General features: G+C 40.0%; 1 protein-coding gene across 1 annotated transcript; it reads right to left on the reverse strand.

The window, feature by feature from the left end:
• Positions 1 to 2769: 2769 nt before the first annotated feature.
• LOC132327192 (sulfotransferase 6B1-like) lies at positions 2770 to 11567 on the reverse strand. Its single transcript, XM_059846113.1, has 6 exons — positions 11330 to 11567; positions 10329 to 10513; positions 9153 to 9279; positions 6877 to 6971; positions 5684 to 5870; positions 2770 to 3559 (listed from the first exon to the last, which is right to left on the reverse strand). Exons 1-6 carry the CDS (start codon positions 11472 to 11474, stop codon positions 3441 to 3443), a joined length of 858 nt encoding a protein of 285 aa, XP_059702096.1. The 5' UTR covers positions 11475 to 11567; the 3' UTR covers positions 2770 to 3440.
• Between the last annotated feature and the right edge of the window lie 471 nt (positions 11568 to 12038).

Raw genomic sequence — 12038 nt, forward strand, 5'->3', positions numbered from 1 at the left:
CTGAACCTTGGATTCTTCCTCCTATGTCTTGTGTAGGACAACTGCATTGTACTTTTATTTCACAATGTATGTTAGTGGTTCATTCCACGTCAGTGGGTAGCTCTGACACAGTTGGCAGAAGGACATGGCATTACTATTAGCAATAGGAATCAATCAAATCTTAAAAAAAATAAGGAAAATAGGGCAAAAGTACACGCAGAATTATGTAAGAGTACAGGTACCTTGGATTAATCAATGGTCATTATTATCTGTAGTCAAAGATACAGTAAATTGCTGTGAAAGTTCTAGGCCAAAATGTACTCAGAGATTTGGAGAACGTTCTGGAAAATACCACATTTTTCCTGATTGTTCACATGCTTTGCAGACAAGTTTCTGGCCTAAATTGAAATATATCTGGACTAGTTATGGCTACTCTTGTATTAAACATAGAAATAGTCTTTCCAGGGCTGTAACTTTTAACCGAAGGTATAGTTGCACACCTGTTTATCGCTAGTACAGTAGGTACAGTAGCCTGTTTGTGGCTGGTACAGTAGTAGTAATCCATGTAGGATTTTGTTTTTACTGTCCCACCTTTTTTTTTCCTGGTTATACTTTGTCCACAGCAGTTTAGACTCAGGATGGGAGGGGATCGGTCACCACTCACTGACCCTTCTGAGCAGTGAGGCCCAGCAGAAGTGTTTCTATTCATCAGGTAAAGCTTGGTCTAAAAAGCTTCAAATTGGGATGAAGTACCTCAGAATCACAGAATAAGGTGAGTTAGAAGGGACTCCTCAGGATCAGGAGTGCTGCTCCTGGCCCTGCACAGACCCCCTGACAATCCCACCCTGTGCATCCCTGAGAGCGCTGTGCAAACTCTCCTGGAGCTCTGGCAGCCTTGGGGCCATGACCATCCCTGGGGAGCCTGATCAGTGCCCCAGCACTGGCTTCTGGGGGAAGAACCTTTCCCTGATATCCACCCTGACCCTCCCCTGACACAGCCCCAGCCGTGCCCTGTCCCTGGTCACACGGAGCAGCGATCAGGGCCTGCCCCTCCTCTTCCCTCACGAGGGTGCTGTAAGTGCAGCGAGGTCTCCCCTCAATCTCCTCCAGCTGAACTAAACCAAATGACCTCAGCTTCTCCTTGTTCCCCTCACAGCCCTTTACCCAATTTAGACAAATATAAAACACTCTCATTCATTTCACTTAATGAACTTTAAGTTTTCCTGAATATATTTATCATGATCTACCTTTGGACAAATTCCATTCTCTGAATGCTGCCTCTTAAAGGACCTTAAGGAGCTACACTTATCTCTGCCTGGAGTCTGAACAGATTTTACAGGCAGTAGTTCTGATAATTCACAAACAGGCCCTGGTCTTGGCTTGCCACATCAGTATATCAACACTTGGAGCACTTTATTCAAACAAAGCACACGATTTATTATGGAAGTCAAGAGGTCTTAAGGGGATTTTGGGGTAAACTTGCAGGCAGTGCATGTCCCTGTGGAGAGCAAAGTGGACCAGTGCCCTGCAGTGCCTCTGTACTGCTGCCCCTGCTGAGCAGCACGCGAGCTCGGGCTACTCCAGCCAGGCTGCTGTCATTGCTGTCGGAGCTTGGATAGCTCAGAGACACATGGCCTAGCTCTGATTAAGCCCTGCTGAATCTTTTTTTCTTTTTTTTCTTTTTCTTTTTTCTTTTTTTTTTTTTTTTTTTTTTTTGTTAATTTTAATCTAGGTAAATCCTTTATTTAGCCAGTAGGCCATGCTGTAAACTGATTCATTCCTCATCCCCCTGAAGCAGCTAGGGAGCTAACTGCACTTTGAGCAGCACACTGTTACCTCCCTGGCTGATGGGTAGGTTTAAGTAGTTTACCAAGCTTACCTTGATCCACAAGACGAGTCCTCATCCTGTCCCTTCACACACAGTTCCACGTTGTGAGTATGATGTTGATATAAATAATCATTTTTGTGTGTGCATACAATGTGTGGTGCAATCGCTGCTTACAGCGGTCTTAGTGCAGCTAAACCCACTTGCAAACCTCATTTCCCCAAGGACCCTCTGGCTTTTTTTCCCATACTCAAATGGCCAGAAAAAATTAAGTGTCTAAGTAAAATGTTCAATTATTTTCATTAGCTGATCTCTTGCTACTTATTAATAGTGGAAGAACAGCACCTGAAAGGAGGGCAACAGTGGCATTTTGTGGGAAGAGTGAGTGATTTTAATGTCAGAAGAGCAAAGTAACGCATCAAATGGTTATTTGTATAGAGCAGGGCATCATCTCCCTCAGGTTGTGTTGAATTGGTAAAGGGCAAAGGACTGCACACAGGCTTTTCTCCTGCTCTCCTCAGCACCACAACTTCTGTGTCTTTGTGCAGGTGCAAAATCAGTAGGTGTTGATGCCAGCTTGCACAAAGCAGGTATGAAATGAAATGGCTGCCTGGCAAGTGTGAAGTGTGTGGCTGGAGGGAGATGAGCGTTGATGAAACAAGGTTGTTTCTGTACCTCAGAAACAACACACCCAGGAGAGGAGCTTCTCTCACACACAGGAACTGTGTTCTGCCTTGGAACTGTGTGGTTGGGTAGAACACTCCCTGGGATGTGGACACAGACAGCTGATTCTTGGAAAATCTGTTTTATCAGGGCAGAGTAAATAAATAAGTACTGTTTGGATTAAGCTGTCTCTGAGTTGTGGTTTGGTTTTGTTGCTCAAGGAGTGGGAAGTAAACTAGGTCTCATCAAAACACTGGAAACAGGAATTTTGCAGGAAGAAAATCAAATGGAAAATAAACACATTTACGGTTGCTCAGCATGTGGAGCTGAAATTTATTTGGCTATGTATCAGTTGCATTTAAAACACAAACACTCTCTGGTACCTAATCCAGAAATAAGTTACATCAAAGAACTATATACTGTTAGAAAAGAAAAAAAACACTTTTGTAAACAGACTTCAGATCTTCACATGCTGCAGTTTTCAACTTAATTATCAATAGCAATGTCCAATAAGATAGGCACTTCCAAATCATGGTGTATCACAGAAGGAACAAGTCTGGGGTCAAATTTTTTGGTAATTTTCCTATGATGTGTTTTTAGATTTCTTATACATTCAGTTTCTTGAAAGTTTGTTTTTTGTTTTTCTCTTCATATTATCTTGGGTAAAATTCCTTATTCAGGTTTACGAAGTCCATTCATATCCCCTTGGAGCAAAGAAAATAAATAAATGATGAAGTAGATTTGGTTGTCAAACCAAGGTCTGACACCTGACTCTCTGAAACCATGTACACCTGCCCTCTGAGAACTGAGTTCAGCTCTGGCACTGTGTCAGAACTTTCCTGTTCTCAAGAACCCATGTTTACAATCCTTCCTATTGAAAGCATTATAAACTGATGGGAACACCCATTCAGAACTTGCCACCAACTGGTCTGTGCATGTTTGTTGATAACTGGATATTATTCTTCACAGAGATTCAGCACTCATAGATGAAACTGTTTGCCATCTTGCTGAGTTTCATTTTCTCATTAAATATCTCCTGAAACTTAATATTCTGCTTTGGAGTGAAGTAGTTCTTCCAATCACCAACAGCACCTAGGAAAGCGGGAACAGAAATAACAGCGAAGTGAGCAATATGTGGAGCAGAAAATTATTTTAAAAGAGCCTGGTTTTGTTAATGTTACAGTTGGCACAGATATTAATATATTCTTAGCCACAGTCACTGTGGTGGGTCAGAATCATAATTGTTCTGGTGACACTATGGTGGAAAGATTTGGATCATCATCCATAAAGGCTGATGAACCCTCTTCCTCAGAGCTGGTTAGTGCCGCAAGACAAGTGGAGGAGGAAGAACAGCAGCTTTCCAAGGTGGAATTAGGGCTCCTGGTGATCTGGGCCGAGGGACATCTTGCAATGCCTTAGATGAATGTAGTTAAAGGTCTCTGCCTCTGGGTTTTTTCACAGTCAGTAGGAGAAATTGCAGAATCACAGAATGGCTTGGGTTGGAAAGGACCTTATTGATCATCTTTTTCCATCCCCCTGCTATGGACAGGGACACCTTCCACTATCCCAGGTTGCTCAGAGCCCCATCCAAACTGGCCTTGGACACTGTCAGGGATCCAGGGGCACCCACAGCTGCTCTGGGCAACCTGTGCCAGGGCCTCAGCACGCTCACAGGGAAGAATTTCTCCCTCATATCTAATCTAAACCTCCTCTCTGTCAGTGTGAAGCCATTCCCCCTTATCCTGTCACCCCATGCCCTTATAAAGAGTCTCTCTACTAGATGGTCTTGTAAATAGTCTAAAAATTCATAGATTCATAAAACAGTTTGGGTGGGAAGGGACCTTTACAGGAAATTGTAGTCACCATCTAAACTTATTAAATGAGTGGTAGCCCAAAAGCCACTGACAAAAAAAGATTCCTAGAAAGGGAGCCCAGAATGGTCTGACAAATTAATCCCACCCTTACATCTGCTCCTAATCTCTAGGAATTTTTATGGATGAGATGTCCAGCTACTTAAGTGGGCAGCTGAATACTTTTGCATGGCCATGGACAGTAGTGATCAGAAAAGTGTTTCATCTGTTACCCAGTTCAAGCAAAAAGGAAATTTTTTTGAAAACTGATACATTTTTATGAGACAATGCTTACAGTTTTCCCCATGTGCATGTTCTAAAGACACTGCATCCCAAACCTGACTAAAATAAACATCTCATTTTCTAACTAAAATAGCATTCAGTCCTAAAGGACAGGAAAAGAGAGCCTGAAACATAATATATACATATAACTCTTCTGTAAACTGGCTGAAACTAGATAAACGTCTGGGATTGGCATAGGAACTACTTGGAAGTGAAAATGTTGGGATTTTTCAACATTTTCATCATATCTATCAAAGTTCACTGAGAAAAATGCATCTCATTTTTTTGTTTCTTTTTTATTGACAGATTGTATGTTGTCATTTGTTTTTGCTGACTGGTAAAACCATTGTGAATTAATGGAAGGTAACATTTCTCTGTTTATTAACTGAAACAACTCTTAATTTTAAACTGTCAATTGTTGTTGAAAAATTAACTAAACCAAAATTATAAAATAAACAGTGGGTTTGATTGACTTGTTATCCAAACCTGTGGAAGCTTCTGAAATGCCAGGAGCAAGAAGACAGGTTCCGAGGGTATTTTAAAATCACATCTGAGCTAAGAATTGTGGAAAATTTTCCAAGGTCTGGAAGTTACCTATGACCATTCTATTTTTGTTGTTGTTTTTGTTGTCAGCATATTCCTTCTTCAGGAATATTTCAGTAAGATAAGGGGTGATAAGAGCAGTCTCATTCAGAAGGAATGTGTCTGGCTCTTTCTTATTCTGGTCAACTAAGTGACCTTGGCAGGTGATATCAGAGAGAGATGTTGTAAAACACCGAGGTGGTCAACTTTTAGATTAAAAAAAGAGAGATAAAGAGCATTGCTGGGTGAGCCTTTCCTTTTGGCTCAACAGCTCCCATGGAGCAATATTAGTCAGGCTATAGTTCAGACTCCTCTGTGCTTCTCTAGTACCAGTGTGAATTTGCAGCCAGAGAAGCTAGGAAGTCATTTTTAAGAGGGCTTCAGATCGAAGAATCCTGTCATCACTTCCCAGGGCTGACCCAAAGACTCCAGGAAAGACCTGCACTGCAGTCTTTGTCTGGATTCCCACTGCTTCTCCCGTGTTAGGCACGAAGGAATTCACCTTTTCGGAAGATCAGCTTCCTGTTGGATGTCAGAGCACACACGGTGTGACTGGGGTCGCTGTTCTCCTTCTCTGTGTCATTCTTCATCTCTGAGAATGAGGACTTCTTGCAGATGTCTTGGATATCATCATCACTGACGTTTAAACTCAAGAACAGAGTAATTTCCTTTACAACCTTAGGGAGATCCTGAGGTATAAGAAAAAGACAGCTTTTATGTTTCTGGGCTGATTATCAGACTTTTAGCTGATTTGAAAATGATCCCTTTTATTACATAATGACTTTGTCACACATTTATTTGCTTTCAGGCAAAGCTAAATATGTCATTGGATTATGCAGATGACAGGTACAATAAACCTGATTCCCCTCAGCCATACTCACAGAAATTATTGAATAAGTATGTCATATCACACACAGTCACATTGTCAATTTTATCTACCACTTCAGATAAAATGTTCTCCTGTCTCTCAGAATTATTTCCCTGGAAATAGAAGAATACTCAAAGCCCAGCTCCAAGTAGCTTATTTCATTGGACATGCTGTATCTAGAGATCTAACAAGTGACTCAGCATCCAAAATGGTTTGTTTATATTCCTAGTAGTTGACTCTTTTTTCCCCCAAAAAATGAACAAACCTATTTTCATAGAGACCCTAGAAAATATTTTCTATTCACCTAAAAATTCATTCTCTGAAAGCTAACGTATGTTGCTTTTTTACTTTTTCAAGAATTGTGAAGTTTTTCCCTTCCCCTCCAGCCTCTAATTTTCTTTTTTATTGGGAACACAAGTCCCAAATGTGAGTAGTTCTGTTGTCTTACATCATTTTTTGAAAATTTCACCTGAAATGTCAAACATAGCAAATTAATGTGTGATTCTCAATAGATGTCCTTGGTTGGTCTTTCCATTGGACAAAAATAGGGGAACTTAAAACTCTGCCAGAGACTGAGGAAAATTGTCTAATATGAGTCCCATTCCTGCATCTAAGAAATGCATCTCTCACAAGATTTCATATTTATATAACTTTTGTAGTCAGAATTATTTGGTGAATGCTAAATTCCATGCAAATAAAAAATATGCCCAAAGATACAGTCACATTTTCCTTCTTTTTCCTTTTTCCTTATAACTTCCTCTTTGATGTTTTAATTATGCTAATTTACAAGTAATGCCTTTTGCACCAAGAGCAGAGAGCATATTTACCTTCTTCATGTCTTCATAGAACAAAAAGAGGATATTTTTCTCATCTTCATGTTCTTCCCAGCTTAGGAAATGATCAAACCAGGATCCACAGACAACTGAAAGGAAAACCCATATAAAGAGATCCAGAAAACCTTTATTAATAAATAGCTGTGATATTACCTCACACATTTAGAGGAATAATTTTTATACATAATTCTCTAAAACACAGGCAATTATTTGTGTCAAGTGATGCAAATTTACAAAAGTAACTTCCTAAGAGGTTTCCATTCTTGTTGGAACTTGTTTTCATAACAGATACTACTCTGAGATATGATTCTGTAGTGGAAGCAGGCTCCAGATCTAAGGAGAGGCCAATAATGAAGTAAAATGTACTGGCCTGACAAGATGTGAGCATTTCACATATGACTGACTGCATGTCTGTGGTCACAGAGATTGGATCACCTCAGCAGGAGATGAAATGAGCAGGCTGGCAAATGGAGCACACGGTTGTTTACCTCTCTTTCATCCCAGCAGAAGGGAATCTGTATAATTTTTAAATGCTGAGGAAGAATTACCTTAAGAACTCATGCAAATGCCTCATTCAGCCAGTGACACAGATAGAAGAGTTTGGAGCTGTTTTGTTTGGTCTGAATGCTCCATTTGCTGAACCATGGGAGCACAGCTAAATTTCAGCTTTCTTTTAAAAACCAAAATTCTGACCTCTCCATTTCAAAGGCAAGATGAAAACCTCTCGCAGGGCAATGAGAAGAGGCCTGAACAGAGAAAGCTCAGCAAGCATTCTCCAGAACTGTGACTTTACTTTATAACCACCACCACCAGAATATTCTAATCTTGTAATGGGCATCATTTTGGTCACAAACTGTGAGTTGTAATTAAGTATAAATTATAATTAATAGCTATAATTAAGCTTAATGCTGTGGTCTGGAGCCGTCTCCAGGACATAAAGCAGTTTCTAAGTGCAAGGCATGTGTGCTCCACAGTGTGCAATTAAACCCTGCTCCCCTGGCCAGCTACTCTGGGAATGTGGTCAGTGATAGCACAGTCTCTCCTCAGGAGAGACTTGAAGACTCCAGGGAATTTATTACAGTTGTCCCTGTGTGTCCTAACCCTTGTTTTGAACAGATATTAACTCTGCAAGAGTACTGACTGATTTGAATCAAGCAGCACAACCTTGAAATGTTTCTACTAGGAGCAAAAATTACCACCTTTCCCTCCATATCACCTCTAACCTAAATTTCTCTTTAACCAGCATAGTTATCTATTTATGCCACACATAAGCACTCAGAAAATAGAAGGTGGCTAATAATTTATGGGTAAATAGGATATGCTTTTAAAATCATTAAAGCACAGAATGCTTCAGATTGGAAGAGACCTTAAAGATCATTTAGTTCCAGCTCCCCTGCCATGGGCAGAGACACCTTCCACCAGGGCAGGTTGCTCAGAGACCCATCCAGCAGCCTGGCCTTGAATAGAATCCTCTTTCCTTTTTTTTCATTATTGTACGTTCAGAGTTGATACCAAACAAGCCAAGATCCTGCAAATCACTGAAGCATGTGCCTTAGGGCTGCTCTAGATTCAGAACACCAGATCTGAGCCAAAGCCTGGAGGAGGCAGTAAACAAATTGACTCCTGGAGCTCTGACGTGAGTCTGTGATGACTGCAACAGCACTTTTCTGTTGGGGTTTTCAAGGTGATCAATCATTATTGCTGTTATCATCACTGTGGTGACACATGGCCTCAAAGGAGTAATAAAACACTAAATATGGGAGTGGACAATGTGAACAAGGTCCTGTTGCCAGCTGCCATCCCACCACTCCTGAAAAATCTCCCTCTTGTCCTTGGTCTTTGGACCCCATTTCTGAGGCAGCACATCAGGGAGAGTGTGTGCCGAAGGGCTCCTTTGCTGGGCTGCCCAGGGCTGTCTCCCAGCCTGGAGAAGACACCAGACCTGCAGTCACAGCTGTCCCTGCAGCCTGGTGACAATCCCCTCACATGCTCTGTCACCAGCCACAGCCCTGCTCGCTCAGGGCAGCAAAGAGCAGCAAAAACCTGCAGAGAGCTGTGCTGGAATGATTCAGCTGCTTCTTAGAATGACTCCTTGCAGGGCTGAAGAGAGCATCTTATTATTTGCTCTTGTTTAGCTTGGCATTAGGATTTATCCCCACCAACCCCATATGAATAAAGAGTTCAATAAGGAGTTTTCACACAGTTCAAATTAAGCCTTTCTGTGCATAACAAACTAATGTGAACTGGAAAGAGAAAACATTTATCCTTACCATTGCCCTTTAAGAACAGGTCAAAGAAAGCAGTCCAGCTGTCTACAGTGGGAAGATTTGGGTTATCTCTGTAGTAATGAAACATGGAAACTGCAGTGTCTTTTGGATTTCTGCTGATGTATATCATCTGTAAATGAAGAAAATGTAGTTATTAATGATAATATCCTCCCATTATTTTAGAGGAGCTCTGTGTGTAAATAGAGCATTGTCATAGGCAGTTTGCAGTGTCAAAATCCTTTCCTTTAGGATTCCTCCTTCAGTGACCATGCCATTAAATTAGAAATCTCTTCTTAGTAAGGGGTGATTAGTAAACAATTCCATGTGGACAGAGGTGTGTTTGCCCTGGCTGGGTAATATTTATGTTTTATGAAAGAGCCTTTCATAAAGACTATTAACTTTAACCTTGAGTCAGTATATTATCTCAATCTCACATGCAAAAGCATTTACTAATTAACATTCAAAGGACATCTGCAAAACATAAATTTTGGCCTTTTATTCAAATCAGCTTTGTCCCAAAAGTCTGGATCTGAGTGATCCTGAAATTTTTGACTTTGAATATAAAATCTGAGACCCAGAGTTTATTTTTTAAATCTCCTACATTAGAATGGGAGGAACTGGTTTAGTAGGTGTCCCTGCCCATTGCATGGGGGTTGGAACAAGATGATCTTTAAGGTCTCTTCCAATCCAGGTGATTCTGTGATTCTGTGAACTCAAAACTGTGCTCTGAATCTGCCTCCCTCATCTCATTTCTCCTCTATTTGCCCAATACTTTATGGGCTCTTCAGAAAGCTCCAGCAGGAGGATCAGAGTACCTTTAATCCCAGAGAAGCCTGTAAGTAGCCAAGATTTTCTAGGAGAGTGGGAAATGAGGTCATGAGAACACCCCAATTACTAATGAGAGACTTCTGATCGAAAGATGTTGATGTCCTATTTTGTGTGGTGCCTGGTGTCAAAATCACCCCATGGGAGCAGTGGGGCAGGAGCAGAACCCAGTCCCCAGTCCAAGTCTCTGCTCCTGCTGCCTTCAACTGGTGGTCAGCTGTGTCTCCAAAATTCACAGCAAAACACTCCTAAAAACTGTGAATCATTCCAAAATTACTGAGGATCAACAGGACAAAATAGATTCCTCGTAGACTTTCTACATATTTTACTGCTTTAAAATAATTTTTGCCTTACCTTGCATTTCTTATTCTTAAAATTTGGAGGCAACATATTGTAGTCTAAGTGTGTTGGGATGATTCTCTTTGATGAGAGTTTATTCAGCTCCTCCAGTCGGGAAACGTCTCCAAGTTCAATGGGAGATGTTATTGTGACTTGAGTATTGTAAAGCTTTGTTATAACTCCTGCAAGCCAGTGAGTGCCTACAGAAGAGGAATTTTAAGTAAACAAAACAAACAATAAAAAAAAAAGGATAAATACTTATTACTGTGAAACATGCATTTTTCATATGGAAACATCTTGCTAGTGAAAAAGTTGTATTTCTAATCCTACAGATTCAAGAAACTTTACATGACTAAATAATCCCATTGGCTCCAAATATATAAACACTAAAAAAAATTAGGGCTATATCTTTATAATTACAATGTAACTCTGAGAGAAGTGTTAATTTTGGTACCAAAACCACTCAAGTAGACAAACTGCTGTCAGCTGAGAGGTGGCTATATTGTTTTTAAAACTTTTTTTAAAGTAACCTGTTTGTTTGGTTTTTTTTTTTTTTCCTTACAATAACTTGAGTCTGTATATTTCTGAAAGTATTGATTGAGCTCCCCTGGGTGTGTGCTCCTCTGTCCAAGACAGATGGGTGGAGAGAGGATAAGAAAATAATCTACAGCCAAGAGGCACACAAGTAACTTCATACAATTCTTGACTTGCTCATAATTGAATATGGAGAGTCCTCAAGAAAATCTTTCAAGTACAAATTTTGCTTACAGGTAAGGAATATCTATTTGTTTTCCAACATGAAAACACCTGAGATTGTTTTCAGTTACAGAATCAAAATGTTGGGAAATTACCCATATTTCTTGTAATATGAACATTTACTGACGGAATAATACATTCACATTCTTAAACATCCTTTCCTGTTTCTTTCACACAGACATTTCCCAAGTAGTTTAAGCAGAGAACATGAAACACAAAATCAAGACTTCTTGCAATTAACATTGAAAATGCGATCTTACCAGATTTGGGATAGGAAACCAAAAGGACATCATCTTCTCTAGCATCAAAAGTATCCAAGGATTTTAAAAGCTCTGGAGAAGACCTGGTGGTGAAGGGAATCCCCTTAAATGTGTGCAGGAGCTCTGCCTCGCCGGAGCTGGACATGGTTGCTTAAGTCTTGGGTTCCTGCAAATCAGATAACAGGGACAGGAGGAAGATTTAAATGTCACTTCTTAGTCAGGTGGCTGGAAGTGACAAACTGAGACTGAGCAGCACAAACCTCATGCTTATATACTTTGCTGCAGTGCCCTATCAGATATTGATTTTTTTTTTCAGGTAGTTGATAAAGGCAACTGAAATATTAGAGGTAACTTAATAAATAACTAAAATGCTGAGTCATGGAAAATGCATTCAATTTGTCATTTATTGGCTCTCCAGATAAAGAAATGAGGTAATGGTGAAAATGTAATTGTGAAAAATAATGACAGTTAACATTACATATGCTTAATATGATTATTCTGTAAGTTATATTTTGTGGGAAAATATTCTTACCTTCCAAGGAAAAAGCTGCATCTTAAAATAATGTTGATTATTAGAGAAACAATGTCTTATTTTATGTGAATTTTTTTGTTTGTTTCATTTTATCAAGTATACAACAGCTTGAAATTTCAAAAGTGCAAAATGATTCAAAGTGCTTGAATCTAGTGAGGCACAATCATTTTTAAGGTG

Source organism: Haemorhous mexicanus, chromosome 5 (genome assembly GCF_027477595.1).
Source record: "Haemorhous mexicanus isolate bHaeMex1 chromosome 5, bHaeMex1.pri, whole genome shotgun sequence".
In the NCBI taxonomy this organism is placed as follows: domain Eukaryota; kingdom Metazoa; phylum Chordata; class Aves; order Passeriformes; family Fringillidae; genus Haemorhous; species Haemorhous mexicanus.